At 42.3% G+C, this 19,575-nt stretch overlaps 1 protein-coding gene across 1 annotated transcript in view; it reads right to left on the bottom strand.

Moving 5' to 3' along the window:
- Positions 1 to 894: 894 nt before the first annotated feature.
- wnt9a (wingless-type MMTV integration site family, member 9A) overlaps positions 895 to 19,575 on the bottom strand; it is a 48,115-nt gene continuing 29,434 nt past the window's right edge. Inside the window, exons 2-4 of the mRNA XM_057858026.1 lie at positions 14,563 to 14,822; positions 10,973 to 11,235; positions 895 to 4,107 (exon numbers count right to left, since the gene is read on the bottom strand). Of these exons, the coding sequence (XP_057714009.1) occupies positions 3,607 to 4,107; positions 10,973 to 11,235; positions 14,563 to 14,822 (1,024 nt within the window). The 3' untranslated portion in view covers positions 895 to 3,606. The remainder of the gene's footprint in view (positions 4,108 to 10,972; positions 11,236 to 14,562; positions 14,823 to 19,575) is intronic.

Genomic DNA, 19,575 nt, shown 5'->3' with positions numbered 1-19,575 from the left:
CTTCTCACCCGATCTCTAAGGGAGAGCACGGACACCCTGCGGAGGAAACTCATTTCGGCCGCTTGTATCCGTGATCTTGTTCTTTCGGTCACGACCCACAGCTCGTGACCATAGGTGAGGGTAGGAACGGAGAGCGACCGGTAAATCGAGAGCTTCGCCTTTTGGCTCAGCTCCTTCTTCACCACAACGGACCGGTGCAGAGTCCGCATCACTGCAGACGCTGCTCCGATCCGCCTATCAATCTCCCGCTCCCTCCTACCCTTACTCGTGAACAAGACCCCAAGATACTTGAACTCCTCCACTTGGGGCAGGATCTCATCCCCGACCCGGAGAGGGCATGCCACCCTTTTCCGGCTGAGGACCATGGTCTCGGATTTGGAGGTGCTGATCTTCATCCCAACTGCTTCACACTCAGCTGCAAACCGCCCCAGTAAGAGTTGGAGGTCACGGCTTGATGAAGCCAACAGCACCACATCATCTGCAAAAAGCAGAGATGCAATGCTGAGGCCACCAAACAGGACACCCTCAACGCTTCGGCTGCGCCTAGAAATTCTGTCCATAAAAATTATGAACAGAATCGGTGACGAAGGGCAGCCTTGGAGGAGTCCAATCCTCACTGGGAACGAATTCGACTTACTGCCGGCAATGCGGACCAGACTCTGACACCGGTCGTACAGGGACCGAACAGCACTTACCAAGGGGCTCGGTACCCCGTACTCCCGGAGCACTCTCCACAGGACTCCCCTAGGCACACGGTCGAACGCCTTCTCCAAATCCACAAAACACATGTAGACTGGTTGGGCGAACTCCCATGCACCCTCGAGGACCCTGCCGAGGGTGTAGAGCTGGTCCACTGTTCCACGGCCGGGACAAAAACCACACTGCTCCTCCTGAATCCGAGATTTGACTTCCCGACGGACCCTCCTCTCCAGCACCCCTGAATAGACTTTACCGGGGAGACTGAGGAGTGTGATCCCTCTATAATTGGCACACACCCTCCGGTCCCCCTTTTTAAAAAGGGGGACCACCACCCCGGTCTGCCAATCCAGAGGCACTGTCCCCGATGTCCACGCGATGTTGTAGAGGCGTGTCAGCCATGACAGCCCTACAACATCCAGAGCCTTTAGGAACTCCGGGCGGATCTCATCTACCCCCGGGGCCTTGCCACCGAGGAGCTTACCAACCGCCTCAGTGACTTCAACCCCAGAGATTGAAGAGCCCACCTCAGAGTCCCCAGACTCTGCTTCCTCAAAGGAAGGCGTGTCGGTGGAATTGAGGAGGACTTCGAAGTATTCTCCCCACCGACTCACGACGTCCCGAGTCGAGATCAGCAGTACACCATCTTCACTATACACAGTGTTAATGGTGCACTGCTTTCCTCTCCTCAGACGCCGGATGGTGGACCAGAATTTCCTCGAAGCCATCCGGAAGTCGTTTTCCATGGCCTCGCCGAACTCCTCCCATGTCCGAGTTTTTGCCTCGGCGACCGCCGAAGCCGCAGTCCGCTTGGCCAGCCGGTACCTGTCAGGTGCCTCCGGAGTCCCACAGGTCAAAAAGGCCCAATAGGCCTCCTTCTTCAGCTTGACGGCATCCCTTACCGCTGGTGTCCACCAGCGGGTTCGGGGATTGCCGCCACGACAGGCACCTACCACCTTACGGCCACAGCTCCGATCGGCCGCCTCAACAATGGAGGTGCGGAACATGGTTCACTCGGACTCAATGTCCCCCACCTCCCCTGGGACAAGTGAGAAGTTCTGCCGGAGGTGGGTGTTGAAGCCCTTTCTGACAGCGGATTCTGCCAGACGTTCCCAGCAGACCCTCACAATACGTTTGGGCCTGCCAGGTCTGACCAGCATCTTCCCCCACCATCGGAGCCAACACACCACCAGGTGGTGATCAGTTGACAGCTCCGCCCCTCTCTTCACCCGAGTGTCCAAAACATGCGGCCGCAAGTCCGATGACACGATCACAAAGTCGATCATCGAACTGCGGCCTAGGGTGTCCTGGTGCCAAGTGCACATATGGACACCCTTATGTTTGAACATGGTGTTCGTTATGGACAATCCGTGACGAGCACAGAGGTCCAATAACAGAACACCGCTTGGGTTCTGATCGGGGGGGGCCGTTCCTCCCAATCACGCCCCTCCAGGTCTCACTGTCATTGCCCACATGAGCGTTGAAGTCCTCCAGCAGAACGAGGGAGTCCCCAGAGGGGGCACTCTCCAGCACACCCTCCAAGGACTCCAAAAAGGGTGGATACTCTGAACTGCTGTTTGGTGCATAAGCACAAACAACAGTCAGGACCCGTCCCCCCACCCGAAGGCGGAGGGAGGCTACCCTCTCCTCTACTGGGGTAAACCCCAGCGTACAGGCACCAAGCCTGGGGGCAATAAGTATGCCCACACCTGCTCGGCGCCTCTCACCGTGGGCAACTCCAGAGTGGAAGAGGGTCCAACCCCTCTCGAGAGGACTGGTATCAGAACCCAAACTGTGTGTGGAGGAGAGTTCAACTATATCTAGTTGGAACTTCTCTGCCTCACACACCAGCTCGGGCTCCTTCCCTGCCAGAGAAGTGACATTCCATGTCCCAAGAGTTAGCTTCTGTAGCCGGGGGTCGGACCGCCAAGGCCCCCGCCTTTGGCTGCCGCCGTTTTAAGTTTTGTTAATAATTAATTGGGGATTTTATTATGGAATTACTTTGTATTTTTTTTATGCCCCTGCTCATGGAGACGTACAGTATATATGTCTAAGTCAGATGTCTGTTTAGGTTTTAGGTCACTAGTGGCTTTGGTTTTGAAAATATTTGAATTTGAAGTATTTGAAAATAGGCCCCCAACAGAGCGGCCCCGTGCCCCGTTACCCGTCAACTGATAGTGAAGTGTATGATCAGACTTTGCCATCATCAATATTTCAAATTTACACTGTTTCCTACAGGCAGCTTAAGAAATAAACACCAGTTTTCATAATAGCGAATATCTTTAGAAAGGCACATTTTTAGGTGCGACTCCCCTTTTGGATGACTCCAATGGCACTGGTGTCCCAATAAAGCGTCCAGTTTAGTGTAAAATGCAACCTGCAGTTGCAAATTCATACTGTATATTACGTACAATAAACATTTGATTTGTTTTCTTCCCCAAGTGAAGAAGTCCTCTGTTAGGCTTTCTTAAGGCAAGAACGGTCACACAAACGGAAGAGCATTTGTGCAGTTAGTGGTTCGTTTTACCATAAAATTAGATACTAAGTGGCTTGTAATATGTCTTTACAATATATATAAAGTTATTATAAGTTATTTACATTTGTAAGCGAACGCACGGTGTGTGCACGCGTAGATATGTGCGTGTAGAGTAAAATTCTTACACCCTGTCTGGTTTTCATTGTAATTCATCGATAGATCCCTAATGCCGGATACAAACACATGCGTTCTTCTTCCATAAGTCTATTCGCTCTGCTTGCACGTCATGTGAAAAGGTTTCTGAGTAAGGAAAGTCTGGTCAAGGCTTGAGATGTTCACCCAGTTGTCTGAGAAAGTTGTCTCTGATTTTTCAAAAAAAAAAAAACAAGAATCCCTCAAAGTGCTTATCAGTGTCACTGCTCCCGTGATGGCGTTCAGCCCTTACAGGTGTACACCTCCTCCCTCTGTGTGCACTGCTTGCATTCCACATAGCAACACCAACGCACTTGGCACTGGCAAGGCCGTGTCACCTCCCGACTCTGCGTGTTGTGGCCCCGGCCGCAGCAGATAGCGTCGCAGTTCTTGTCCTTGTAGCACTTACGGGCGGCCGTGCCCGACGAGTACTTGCTGGGCCTACAGAAGCTGGGCGAGTCCTCGATGTGCAGCAGGTCCATGGTGCGGCGGATCTGCTCATTGAGCTGCAAGGGTAGAAGTGGCTGCTGCTGGTGTTGTTGGTTCCGACCCGAGGAGGAGATGTCGCCCTCACCCGTGGCCTCGTTGGTGGAGCTGCCCACCTTGATGGAAGTCTCGTAGCGCTGCTTGAGCTGCTTGCCAACCTCATGGAAGGGCTGCAGCTGCCTCCAGCACGTCTGGACAGTGCAAGAGCCCGAGACGCCATGGCACTTGCAGGTGGTCTCCACGCCAGCCTTGATGACCTGCAAACCAGATATACAGTACTAGCTTTACTTATTGGCTCAGTGACAGAGACTGTCACTCCATTTAGTCATGCAATTTATTGTTGATGTAGTAGTGTCGCATCGTCAAAGTTTTTCCAGTTGCAAGATATCGCCTGGTTATTTAGGGGGGGGCGAACGTGACACCCACAAAATGTTCATGGAAAGTTCACACCCATTTATTCAGAAAACATCTTAAAATTGAGATAAGAGGTTACTTTTTGTCTATAGTCTTTTCATGCAGCATTACAAAGAAATCCAAAAATGACCCTAAACTTGGGGTGAAAGAGGGCCGGAACAGTCCAGAACGCCGTTCCAATAAAAGATTCGGGGCCGGAATGAGGTGGAACGGTGCTTTGTTCCCAGAAATATGTTGCCAACTGTCAAAACCCCATACTGAAAAAAAAAAAAAACTGCCAGGCTGCCACACACGCATCTACAAGAAGAACACTTTAGATATATGTCTGATTTGCATACACAAGTGTTACAACAAGCCTAATAAAATGCTTGTGTGGCGTAATCCGTTTCCAATGGTATTTATTTATTTATTCAACATAGTTCTCCCCGGCGCCTCCATCAGTATCTGAGTCTGACAAATCGAGTTGATGTGCAAATGCACGCAGCAATGAGCAAACCAACTGGACTCTGTTGGTTGACATACTGACATGTGATCAGCATGGATAGTTAGCTCTGATTGGTTCAAATGCACATGCTTTGATGTCATGAGGTTCAGAACATCTTCCGTGTTGTTCCATGTGTGCACTCTGAACTTATTTTTGTTCATTTATGTTAAGCTACCTAATTATTTCTTACTAATTAAAATAAAAGTCAATGTTTGCGTTATCTTCAAAATATATTCCATTTCACTGTGCACTTATTTTTGTTGAATGTTACTTATATCTTTATTATTTAAAAAAAAAAAAAAAAAGTCAATGTTTACATCAATTTTAATGTACATCCTATGTTCTTAAATAGTTAAAATTGAGGATTTGCATTTATATTTGAGGAAATGAGGAAAAATATATAATTAGATGGAGTTTTAGATGAAATTTTGCAAATCAGTGAAACAATACAATTTTGAATGAAAATCAGTCAGTTATGCCTTGTTTCAGTGTAATGCAGTAATCTAATGTATGTGTAAAACTTGTTGTGTTTTATTGTGTGTTATATGTATAACTGTGTCAAAAGCTTTTTTTGTATTTTGGTAGTTTTTGGAAGTTTAATAGCAATAGCAATATCTTTATAATTTATTTTTTTATCATTTACAGTGCTATTTTTCATTATTAAACAAATACGATGGCTTGATTAAATGTGGTCCATCGCTCAACCTCTGGGTTTTGACTCTCTGGGTTCCAGTCGTGGTTGAAGTACTGACTTCTTTTTTTTTTTGTTACTTAGGTAAGAGTACAGACAGAGGTGCAAAAAATTACTTAAGTAAAAGTACAAGTATCTAAGGGAAAAAAATACTCAAGTAAAAGTAAAAAGTACTTGCTTTAAAATTTAGAAGTAAAAAGTATTTTCTCTCGATACAAAACTGTAATATACGTATGCATATATACACCATATATCTAACTGTATAACTATATATAGTGCCGACAACAAAATCACACAAAATATATCAATGAAAATCAAATGTATCAACCCATGGAGGTCTGGATTTGGAGTTATACTGAAAATGAAAGTTGAAAAACACACTACAGGCTGATTCAACTTTCATGTAAACAAGTCAAAATGAGGCACAGTAGTGTGTGTGTGGCCTCCAAGTGCCTGGATGACTTCCCTAACGCCTGGGCATGCTGCTAATGAGACGACGGAGGGTGTCCTAGGGAATCTCCTCCCAGATCTGGACCAGGGCATCACTGAGCTCCTGGACAGTCTGAGGAGCAACCTGGCTCTGCCAGATGGACCTAAACACAATGTCCCAGAGGTGTTCTATTGGATTTAGGTCAGGCGAATGTCGGGGCTAGTCAATGTTATCAATTCCTTCTTCCTTCAGGAACTGATGCATACAACAGCCACATGAAGTTTGGCATTGCCGTGGACCAGGAGGAACCCAGGTCCCACTGCACAAGCATAGCTTATGACAATGAGTAAAAGGATTTCATCACAATACCTAATAGCAGTGAGGGTGCCATCATCTAACCTGTAGAGGTCTGTGTGTCCTTCCAGGGATATGCCTCCCCTGACCATCACTGACCCACCACAACACCGGTCATGCTGAATGATGTTGCAGGTAGCATAACATTCTCCATGAGATCTCCGGACCCTTTTACGTCTGTTGCATGTGCTCAGGTTGAACCTGCTTTCATCTTCTACGGCCCTGTCCAGCTCTCCTGGAGTAACTACCTGTCTCCTGTAATATCCTATAGGACAAGAGGTTGGTCCTCAGACTGTCCACGAACTCAGTGAAGTGCTGGTCTAGATCTGGGTGGAAATCCCTCAGGAGAACATCCGCCACCTCATCAGGAGCTGCCCCGGTGTTGCAGGGATGTCATACAGGCAGGCAGCGGCCAAACACACTATTAAGCTTCATTTTGACTTGTTTAAAGGACATTAAATCAAAGTTGGATCAGCCTGTAGTGTGCTTTTCCTCTTTCATTTTGACTATAAATCCAAATCCGGACCTCCATAGGTTGATACATTTCATTTTCATGGATAATTATTGTCTGACTTTGTTTTCAGCATGTTCAACGATGGAAAGAACACAGTATTTAATAAAAATATTTCATTCATACAAAGAACCAGAAAATTCAAAAGCTTACAGCTCCAGAAGCGTAACAAGCTCAAAAACTCCAAAACCTAACCGCCACCTAGTGTACAAGAGTGTGCAGCACCCATCTGAAGGTGCGCTGCTCTCACTGTTGGTTTTTATTTGTCATTATCTTGCTCACCTGCCTAATCTTGCCTTTACTCGTGGTGCTGCCTCTAGGACTCAATTACAGTATAGTTGCTAAGGGCTTATCGATTGTGCCAATGGCATGAAAATGAAAATATTAATTCACAAAGAGAAAAAAGAAGTCAAACAGAAATTAAGTGTAACGCAGACAATTTCAAAAGTAGTGGAGTAAAATGTACAGATACATGCTGTAAAATTAGTGAAGTAAAAAGTACCACTTCATATTTGTACTCAAGTAAAGTACAGATTAGAGCTGTCCTGACTAGTAGACGTGATCGATGGCTTACATGCGTAGACGCGCACACCATCCCGTTGACGGTTAATAAAGGGTTAAAAAAATATATGCGTGGAAAGTTGAGAATGATGGACGCTCAGGATACAAGCAGGGAAAGCAGCTCAAAGCCAAAAAACCGTACCACACTGACCAGAGCTTGGACTTATTTCAACGAAACAAAGAAGGGTACACTGCAATGCCAAGCTTGCATACCACGGCAGCACGTCGGCCGTGAATGAACACCTGAAGCACCGTCATCCAGGTATAATTTTGGGAAGACGACAGGAGACAACTAGCTGGCGGATCGTAAGTCCATATAATGACATTTTATATTGAAGTTGCCTTTATGTGGGTCGTATGACGGAGCATTAAGAGCTAATGTAGCTGAGTAAGCAGCTATGTACTTTACGTAGCGCGTTGTCACCTCTGTTAAATCACCAATATTGAAAGCATCTCGTGTTTTAGAATCGGTTTTACAAATAAGGAAATCCTTATTGTTTTGCTTCATCTACATTAAATTATAATCAATAGAAAAAATTAATACTAATGCTTCGTCGTAGCTCCCAGCGAAGGTACATGTATGTAAAGTGTGTAGTGGCTCACAGTTACATTACCCCTACGTAATATTTCGACTCTTGTTTCTAGTAGCAATATTTCGAGCTTAATCTCGTTCTTTTTTTCTTCGGCCCTAATACCTTATCGTAGCGTCGTATCAACGGGCATCTTTAAGTAATTTTCACGTACTTCACTCCAGTGAAAGGTGACATTTATTTATCTACTCTGCTGGTGCTCACTCTAATGCCGAGAACCATAGACTCCATAATTGTATTGAGTCCCACAATCTGCTTCAGTTATTCGCAGTCGGTCGCAGCGACACATGCAGCGATTCAACGCCGGATTTAGGATAAAAGTGCGATAGCTGTACCGTATATAAACAAGAAGGATTGTCTCAGGAGTGATTTGTTTGAGTATTACTATGCATGCATTTTGAAACGTGAAAACAATCAATGGGAGAAATTAGCCGCTACGGTATTGACATCACAGTTCGCAATATTTACGTAAAATAAATGCTAACTGCCAGGTTCTTTGCTCTTTTAACAATGAATCGAGACTGTTTTACATCCATATCTATAAAGAATTCAGGGATTTAAGCATTTATTCACAAGGATTTCAACGTAAAAAACTCTTTGTTGTGGTAAGGCTGCACCATAGTGACTTAAAGACGACTAGCACATTTGACATATTCACGTAAAATAAATTATACTGTCCAGTTTTTTTTTTGTGTGCTTTTAACCAAGAATCGAGACTGTTTTACGTCCGTATCTATATAGGATTGAGGGATTTACGCATTTAGTCACAAGAATTTTCAACGTAAAAAGCATTTTGTCTGTGTTTCCACTTGGTCAGCTTTGACGGATATGGGCCCCATATTAATCTGCCCCACGCCCCGTGTCCCGTCAATACCATTATGAAGTCTATGCTGAGAGCAATATAGACATACCACAAAAAGAGAAAGTAAGAATTGTTTTCAATCTTGTCGGAAAAGTGAAGTCACAGTGTTCTGAATCTGTTTACATTCCATTCTTTTGCACGAGTTAATGCCATCAGCATTTTACCCCATTGTTTATTTGTGATTTATTATTGTTACTTATGTGTCTATTTGTACTTAAATAAAGAATTGAAGTGTTCCAAAATGTTTTTGTGAATCAATAATCATCGACAAAAATTTAATTGCAAGATTAGTAAAACAAATAAACAAAAAAAAAAAGTTCATAAAAAATTATTAGACAGTCGACTAATCTTTTAAAAAGTATGCAGACTAATTGGGAGAAATATAATAGTTTGGGACAGCCCTAGACTAGTACAGATATACAAAACATGTACTTAAGTACAATAATGAAGTACTTCTACGACAAATTACAGCAAAACAAGAAAAAAATCATCTATTAATTCTCTTCCTTAATCATTTTGATTTTATTAGGTCAGACTGCCTGGCCCTCTCGCTCTTAGACGGATGGGATTAGTTCCAGGTTGCTGAATGGGATGAGCACTATAGAAAATAAATAGATGAGACATTAAGAGGAGTCTGTCATTAGTGGGTGGATTGTTGCGGTTTGGGAAAGATAAAAGCTGCCTCTATATCATTATTTAATTATGATGCTTTCAAGGTTCAGGCGCGTCAGTTAATAACTACACAAGGCATTTTAATCAAATACAATAGCTATTATTATGATGAAAAGTGAAGGGATGCTGTCAGACGAGTCCTTCAGAAACCCACGTTTTTGGGACAATATACCTGCACTTATTTGCTTTTGAAGCCAAGGTACAAGCCGACCTCGAGCGTGGTAATCATTCAATCCATCATCTCTGTGAGAAAAATGCTCTCATCCATAGAAACTAAATGGTCAGGATCTTAAAAAAAAGGCGCCGCCTTCACATCCTCGTTCTCTGGCCAAAAAAGTCAGACCACAAACCGTCAAAAGCAATGAACGTCTATGAATCAATTACAATAACACATTGTCTCAGACGGGGAGATTTTGGATAGCACCTCGGTTTCTCCAATGCGACTGCGAAAGAGATCAGGAAGTGCACATTCATCACGGCAACAGGTCGAGAAAATGCGATAGGTCAGCTTTTTGGGGGTGCGCAGGCCAGCACATTCCATTACGGTCCTCTTGCGAATTGATCTCAAAACGAGGTTAGGTTAAAAAAAAAAAAAAAAAGTAAAAAACAATGTTGTAAATCTTTAATGACTGCTAGAACTTCCCCAGGGGATAACGTTTGGAGAGGCAATCTGAAAAGGAAGGGCTCAAATGGTACTTCTGGGCCACCTGCTTTGGGGTATCGTGTAGTTCTTTTTCAACCCGACACATTCCAATCCTTTTGTTTGCTTTGGCTCCATCAATTACAACTGTTCTTGTATAGTACAAGCCAAACAATCAACTTTTTGAAAAAAAAAATTAACCAATATATTGGTCCCATAGATCTGATAAGACAAGTACTGACAAATGATCACTTTGAAAGAGTAAGCACCTTTAACAATCAAACTGCTTTTAATCTGGGGCCAAGAAAACTGTTTTTATTGGGTGACTGCCAGATAGTCAGAATGTCGGTGAAGACGTTTGGGAGTTCTAACAGTCATTGTGGAAAACACAATTCTGTGGTTAATGGTTTGAATCCTGATTAAGGGCCTTCCTAAGTGGAACGACATCCAACTTGGGTTTGTGTGGGTATTTCCAGGTCACTTCCACATTCCAAATGCATGCATGTTACCTTCATTTAAGATTGTTGCAATTGTCAAAGGGAGACATTTTAACCACTAGTCTACAGTGGCTGGCACATTATTTGCTCAAATAATTGCTATAGTATGACAAGTTGAGACTTTTTCTGTCAAATTATTGTATGACAGTTTCATGATGACAATTTAACCACCCAAGCCAAGTTACAGTATCGTGTAATAATGATTTATGTTTTTTCCCCCCCTACATCTTATCACATAATAAATCAGTTGTTGGGGGGACACTCATAGGGGCGTGCCTGCAGTTGGGATGCTCGAATAAGACAGATTAGTTTGAGATGAGTCCAGACGATTACAACTTTGTCAGGATATTTTCCCTCTTGATCAGTTTGAACTTTACAACCCGATTAAATGATCAGATGTCAATGAAAATGCTCACCTTCAGACCCACATTGGTGTTGTGCATGTCCACGTGTGCACGCAGGTCCTTGTTAGAGCGTTTGCCCAGAAAGTCCTTGACAAACTTGTTGGCGTATTTCAGATTGTCGCCACAGCCGCCCCACTGCCACGCCTTTCGGTTTTCCAGGTCAGGCGCTTCGTCGCACGTGCAGCGCTCCATGCGGCCCGCGCTGCACGCTTTGGCCATGGCATGCGTGAGTCCAGCAGAGGAAATGGCATACAGGAAGGAGGTCTCTCTGAATCCTTGGGGGAGTCAATATATTGTCGTTTAGCATACTTACTCGATTTCCACTTTTACATACAGTACTGTTTGTTAATCATATAGTTAACAAACATTGCCACACAGCAAACGATAATTAACACTATGCAGGGAACTTTTAATGCACCCTATTTAAAGGCCTTAGTAGGTGGTGCTGCTTTTGTCAGAGATTTCAAATAGGCTAAACAGCAAAATGTCAGGGTTTTTCTGACGCTCAAGAGGGACAGCCACTATTTGAGGAGCTATGGTGTTTTCATAGAAATAACTACTGCCACGTCATGCAAAAAAATGCACATTTTCAAATTAAATGTTACTTAAAAAATTGGAATTAATCAGCTATTTACCAACTGTCAGGTTGTAGCATTTACAAGTAGTCCCTAGTTTACGATTGAATTCCGTAACCCGAATTTCCACTTAAGTCGGAATTAACCCTTTAAGTACCCCAAGGTACTCCCTGAACCTCAAAATAATTGTCCAAAAACATGTATTATATGTCAAATTAATAGAAAAGATGAGGTAAAAAAAATGGCGGCACGGTGGCTAGCACGTCTGCCTCACAAGGGTTCAATCTTGGACTCCAGCCTCTCTGTGTGTAGTTTGCATGTTCTCCCCTGCCTGAGTGGGTGTTCTCCGGGTACTCCGGTTTCCCCCCATATCCCAAAAACATGCATGGTAGGCTGATCGGTCACTTTAAATTTTCCTAGGTAGTAGGTTATGCGCGAATGGTTGTCCGTCTACTTGTGCCCTAGGATTGGCTGGCAACCAATCCACCCAGCCTGCTGCCCTTAGTTAGCTGGGATTGGCTCCAGCACCCCTGCGACCCTTTTGAGGATAGGCGGCTCAGAAAATAAATGAACGAATGAAGTAAAAAAATAAGATACTATGAGGTACGTTGTGTTAAATGTAGGGCTGTCAAAATTATCGCGTTAACGGGCGGTAATTAATTATTTAAATGAATCACGTTCAAATATTTGACGCAATTAACGCACATGCCCCGCTCTAACAGATTAAAATGACAGCACAGTGTCAGGTCCCCTTGTTACTTGTGTTTTTTGGTGTTTTGTTGCCCTTTGCTGGCGATTGGGTGCGACTGATTTTATGGGTTTCAGTACCATGAGCATTGTGTAATTATTGACATCGACAATGGAGAGCTACTAGTTTATTTGTTGATTGAAAATTTTACAAATTTTATTAAAACGAAAACATTAAGAGGGGTTTTAATATAAAATTTCTATAACTTGTACTAACATTTATCTTTTAAGAACTACAAGTCTTTCTAGCCATGGATCGCTTTAACAGAATGTTAATGTTAATGTCATCTTGTTGATTTATTGTAAACAAATACAGTGCTTATGTACAGTATGTTGAATGTATATATCCGTCTTGTGTCTTATCTTTCCATTCCAACCATAATTTACAGAAAAATATGGCATATTTTATAGATGGTTTGAATTGCGATTAATTACGATTAATTAATTTTTAAGCTGTGATTAACTCGATTAAAAATTTTAAATCGTTTGACAGCCCTAGATAAATGCCGTTATATTTAATGACTATCCGAACTTAAAAAAAAAAAAAAAAAAATTAAAAACTATTTAGGCTTTACTCGCAAGTGAGTTGCCTTGCTGAGAGAAAAGGACGCTGTGGAATGAGTAGGGAGGCAAGAGAAGGGGGATAACGTACCCTCTTAACACGAGCCTGTCATCCGAACTCAAAAAAATGTATTGGAACTCAAAAGAGGAGTCCGCGTCGCGGGGAAGCAGCAGCAGCATAAGAACAATGTGGAAAATAAGTATTTGGTCACTTATGAACAAGCAAGATTTCTGGCTGTCAAAAAGGTCTAACTTCTTCTAACGAGGTCTAACGAGGCTCCACTTGTTACCTGTATTAATGGCACCTATTTTAACTCATTAGCGGTATAAAAGACACATGTCCACAATCTCAGTCAGTCACACTCCTAACTTCACTATAGCCAAGACCAAAGAGCTGTCGAAGAACACCAGAGACAAAATTGTGAACCTGCACCAGGCTGGGAAGACTGAATCTGCAATAGGTAAAACGCTTGGTGTAAAGAAATTAACTGTGGGTTCAATTATTAGAAAATCGAAGACATACAAGACCACTGATAATCTCCCTCGATCTGGGGCTCCATGCAAGATCTCACCCCGTGGCATCAAAATGATAACAAGAACGGTGAGCAAAAATTAGTTGGTGGAATTGATTTCAACAAATTACTTGCAGTTTGTCAGCTCTGGAGTGGCTTAACTAGCGCGAGTCAATGGTGCATGCTTAGCATGCCAATAAAAAATGATATTAACAGATCTAACATTTTAAAATAAATTCAAAATGCAGATCATTGTTCGAAATACCCATGTCTCCAAAATAATGTTACACCAAACTGCTGTAATTCATTTCATTCTGCAGGGCTATTTCTTTAGATGTATAGATGTAATGCGACCAGAATAGATAGGATTGCTTCATTTGTGTTCAGTCTGCTCAGAAGTCCCTTTCATTCCCACAAAAAAAAAACAAAAAAAAAATCAGCGGTGTAAAACCGATGTGATATCACTCCGCCCTGTTTGCCTGGACAGCCTTTTCCCTGTAGATCTGCTGGATTACCAATGTTCCTGTTCCTACTACAACTATTGACATGCAATAGTAAGTGTGAATAACTTTATCCTGAAAACATAACCAACAGTATTGATTGGGTCATCTGTGATTCTCATGCATGCATATGTTGTTTTTTTTATTGGTATGCTAAGCAGACATCATTGACTCATGCTAACTTAGCCACTCCGGAGCTCTAGAACTAACAAATAACTAACAAACTGCATGGAATTTGTTTAAATCAATGCCACTGACTAATTAAACCCCAATTATTTCAAAGATTAAGCCTTGTGTCAAAAATTCTGAACTTCCTTTTTAAATGTATTTATATTAAAGTCAATTACATGCAATGATATTTTTCAGCCACCAGAAATTGACCACCCTGCCCCCCTTCAATCTCCAGCCAACCAGTCCAGGTTGTTGAGTTAACTCAAAAATCAGAAATAATCGGCTCCAACTCACCTGCAACTGAAATTAACTCATTAACTGCTATTGACAGTAGGATTGGTTTACAATCCATTTGAACTGGATGACTGCCAGCCCCTTCCAATTCAAATAGATTTGACGCTTATCGCCGTAAATGACATTGAAACACGATGATTCACTGCCGGACCCTCTGAGATTAAAAGGATTGGACGTCTCTGCCATCAATGGCATGAAATTAATTAATTTTCAATATAGAATCAAGAATGAATGGACCTCACCTCTCTTTAGCATATTGGCTCGGTGGCGCCCCTCTAAGGTGCAGTTCCATCTCTCAAAGCGAAACTGATACTGGCATTCTAGGGCGCTCATGGTGATGGCTTCACGCAAGGTCTCGGCCACGCCCGGGTCACGTCTACACATTCTGCGCTGCTTTTTTTCCAGTTTGAGACGGTCACACAACTTGTAGTGAGCCCGACCCACGTTCTCATCCGGTAGTGAATTCAGTGGTAGGATGGACAGCGGCTCATTGCCTGTCAGCCTAAAACATAAACAAAAAAAGGGGAAGTGAGTAAGACTGATTTGCTGCCAGTGGTATTTTTACGCAAAGAAACTGGTTATGTACCAACCAGTTAGGTACGCTACCAAGAACATTACACTTTCCGACTCTCTGGTGCTTTTTAAAATTCCAATTTCTCTTCCAACAGCAGAGTTATAAATCACTCAGATGACACAAATCCCTGGGGGCTCAATATAAAAGTTTATAACAGAAATAAAAGCGTAACACTCTAGCAGACGCTGCGACGTCGATCAGCGGCATTGCTCGGATTCTTTTTCTTGTACACGCATTACGGATTCCCGGGCACTTGTTGCTACGCAGTATATCTGGAACATAATGTATAAAATATAGATTTGTAGCCGTGCTATAGTACTAGAGACAAACAGCATAACAGGAGAATTAAGTGGCTGATGCTCCAGGTGACAAAATGAGAGTTGGCATTTGAGAAACACACGTCACTTCTCTAAAATAAACAATGTAAAAAAGCTGAAAAATACAGTGCAAAAAATATGCAGAATTGAGCAGTGTTGGACAGACATTCAAAACAACGGCAACCAAGCAGTGTGACGGTAAGCACATGTTAATATGCTATTATACAGTGAGCGCTAGAGGGGGCATTGACAGCTGTGTTGTATAGATTTAAACAAGACCATACCGCAGGATTTACACTCTCATTATAGAATCCCATACAATCACAGTACTTGGGCTCTTTCACGCTGTATCTGCACACAGAACATGTGGTGTACTTGCACTCCTCTCCTCAGTTTATTTAAGGGAAGCGTATACAAAAACAAACAAGCGAGGCCCTGCCGCAGCGTTGGCAGGCCCTGAAGATAGGCTTTCTGAGGTCGCCATGGGACTGCAGCACCGCTTGCATAAACACTCACACAAGGGGACACGATAGTCGGCCTGTGACCATTTTGGTCACAGCGACTGACAGGATTGGAAGCCGAGCTGCTCATTATGTCTAATCTCTGGCAGCATTCGCACCCTTAGAGTGAAACCAAAGAATAAATGGATTTGCAGAGAGTCACAAAAGCACACATGTTAGAAATGAGCGCCACAGCAGGGGTTTCAATGGTTCATTTAACGTAGCATTGGAGCAAATCGTCCACTACAGTAAATCAGATTGTATCCTTAACCTTGTTGCTCAGTGACAATTGATTGAGACTGCTGTCAGTGAATAATTGCATGGATACAGTAAAACCTCTATGACACTGTGACATATAGCGGTTTCCAACCATACTATTCTTCATGCATATAGTAGGTGTTCCAAAAAAAATAAAAATCAAGACGTTTCTAGCTCGATGACAAGCGACAAGTTTCTAAATATGAATATACTATATAAATAAAAAGCACATGAGAATTGGAAACATCAAAACAGAAATGCAACATTTTTGGAGTTTATCTACAATACTTCAATATTATAACACTTGCTACTATTTAATGCAAGATAAAAAGAAGAAAAATTAAAAGTATAACGGCTCATTGAGGAGAAACGTCCAGGGTTTTCACTAATTGCAACTATTACTTTATATCCAGTGCAATACAGGTTGTCCCCAGGTTACAACGTACCCGACTTACGTGATTTCGGCTTTATGACGCCGGAGTCTCGTCCGCCATTTTGTCTCCAGTTGTTTTTTAATTTAAGTTTCCGAGGTACTTCCGCTTTACTTCCTTAAGTCTGCTGGCAACTTCCGTTTTAGAATTTCTCCATCCAAAACAACAGTGGCGCTGGAGTAACATCATTCATCAAAATAAAAAAAAAAACAATTTGGAAATACCGCATCCATCTGCTGTTATCACTACACGGGAGGACAACATGTTCATGAAGGCAGATGAGGAACCAAGCTCGTGCCACCACAAAGACCGGGTGTTTTTGTAGCAATGTTGCCGCTGTGTTATGGAAGGTATGTTCATCCTATCCCTGGATTTTCATGGGTCTGGTGCTCAAAAATTACAAAAGCTAAAATCTTGCACATGAAACTACTGGCTGCCTTTGATATTGTTATTACAATGATGATTGTAATTATGATAATCTTTTATAGTATTTACTACAACTACCCGGTGTCGGCCAAAAGGCTGGGACAGACGGTGGCTTGCCTTGCGGCGGACCGTCAGCTCATTGCCGATATTCAACTACGAGTTTATAACTGCAGCAACTTTAAGATACGCAATTGGAGCTGAAATTACCGAGGACAGCGGGAGAAAGCCCGTCTGTAGGCTGCCAAGGGTCTGCGTAATGTCGGGTCAAAGTTTGTCGAGGCTCTCAAGCCGCTCCGGAGCTCTGCTTTCTGATACCACATTCTCCATTCTCGTATGCTATTGTTCCTACTAATTTTATAAATTGTGATTTATTGACCTGTTTTGCACATGCACCAATCGTTTTAAATAAAACAACAAAAAGAATCAAGGTGTCAAAATGTTTTATTGCAAACAATATCTGCAATAAAAAAGAATTGCATACTATTTTTGTTTATATTTATGTACATACCTTGTCGTATTTCCTTGTAACAACAAAATCTGCATTCGGCAAATGTAATATAATTTGTAATTTCACCTCATTTTGGTCACTCAAGTGGCTGGCGTATCAATATTCCTCACGTCAACACAGGCTGACAGGTTGTTATAATTTTGTCAACAAAGTGATAGCAACAATCATTCAATCTCATCTACGTCTTATCTACGCCGTGCTGAATCCCTTTTTGGAGATTCAGTGGGTTCCTCTGGCTTGATTTTGCAGTTTTAACTTTGTCAACACACTGCTGACTTCAACCGCAAGTAATGTTGTTCTTTCTAAACTGGAAGTTTGGAGCAGACATTTTCCAAGATGGAGCCGTCCATATTGTGCTCAGGAAACTTGTCTATAACGTTGACTTTTGCTTTGTGATGCATGCTTTTATTTTGGTGCAGGAAGCGCAGAGCAGGTAGTACTTCCGTACCTGAGTAAGAGCGCATGTAAACTAGGGGTGTGACAAGATATCGAAATGGTGATATATTGTGATACTTTGTATCCCAAAAGGTTATCGATATGCTCCTGCCAAGAATCGATATATCGTTTTTTAAAGGTGTCAATGTTTTTAAAAAAAAAAAATTTAAAAAAAAGGGAACCAACAAGTTGCCACCAAAATAGTGTCTCTTCTTATTTCTGGCTGCCATTGATGGTGCTAGACGCCCGGTCCATTTAGACTGGAAGAGGTAAATGATCGTTCGTTAATTTGAAACCAGAGCATTCGCAGCCAGTCTTTCCCATTTTAGGGCGTTATTCGGTCACTTCCTCTTGAGTTTTTAGTCCCTGCCTATTCATTTAGGGAGATCACCTAGTCACTTCCTGTTCTGTCACGTAAAATCAAGAGGAAGTGAGTCACAAATGCCCCCAAGATGAACAGCAAATGACCCGAAATGCCCCCAAATAAAACGCATTGGTTGCCATTGACCGCAATAGACGTCCGATTCGTATCCTCCTATTTCAAACAGATCAGACGTCTACCAGTGATTAACACACAGAAGAAGGATGAAAATTGCTTGTTTTTCCATGTTTATTAGTTGTTTTGTAGAACAATTTCCTGACCAGTGTATTGATAATCGTTGTATCGCCATATCGTGAGATCATCATTATTGTGAGCTTTGTATCGCAAATCGTATCTAAGAGGTTCCCAATCCCAATGTACACACGAAGAAGAAAGCACGCGCACACACAAGGAAGAGCGCATTTACGCCCATTAAGAAATCGACGTGAGACAAGTGAGGGAGGGAATAGTTTACAGCTGCCAGCCTGCGCGAACATTTGTTGGTTGTAAATCATCCACAGAGGCAACACCTGTATATGAACCTTTTATGCTGTTTATTGTGCTTTTTCAATTGTGGTTAAATACTTGGGGCGAGTTTATGTGACTATTTTTGATGATGTGCGGACGCTAACTGATACAGCTAATTGTTTGTGTGGTTTGTGATTGCTGTATCAGCAGCTAGTTATGAACGGAAATTTGAATTGCTGTTATTGAAGATGAAACTGATGTAATTTCATTTTTATTTCAGTTTCATTCTGCAAGTGTTGATGTCATGACTAGCTGAATAAAGTCAGCAAACCACACAGACGTCTGATATCGTTATTTCGGAACTTAGCACGCTGTCTAGCTAGGATTTAGCTCCAACATCTTGAGGTCAGTACAATGATATATAGTACATGTTTTTAGATAGTTATTTTGAGATTTAGGGGTAATCAAAGGGGTAATTCCCAATTACATGAAATTAGTGTAGGAACAGAACTCGTTTGTAACCTGGGGACTACCTGTAATGACTTGTATTCTTACTCATTTACATAGGTGGGTAGTAATGTGTTACATGTACTCCGTTACATTTACTTGAGTAACTTTTTTGCATAGGTGGGTAGTAACGCGTTACATTTACTCCGTTACATTTACTTGAGTAACTTTTTGACAAAAATGTACTTCTAAGAGTAGTTTTACTAAGCCATACTTTTTACTTTTACTGGAGTACATTTGTGAAGAAAAAAACACTACTCTTGCTTCGCTACTATGAGCTACACAAGAGTTGTTACATTTTTCCTCTTTATTCTACATATTGAATATGATTTATTTATTTTTTTGCTAGCTATGCTATTGCCAAGAATTGCGCGACTAATTTCACCAATGAGACAAAAACAAATCACATGACTCCCTTACACCAATCAGACGCAAGCAATGCAATGCAAGAGTTCTATGATCATGCAAGT

The sequence above is a fragment of the Corythoichthys intestinalis genome, chromosome 14 (assembly GCF_030265065.1).
Source record: "Corythoichthys intestinalis isolate RoL2023-P3 chromosome 14, ASM3026506v1, whole genome shotgun sequence".
Classification (NCBI taxonomy): Eukaryota; Metazoa; Chordata; class Actinopteri; order Syngnathiformes; family Syngnathidae; genus Corythoichthys; species Corythoichthys intestinalis.
The sequence above is the reverse complement of the archived record's forward strand: the minus strand, read 5'-3'. Positions and strand labels throughout refer to the sequence as shown.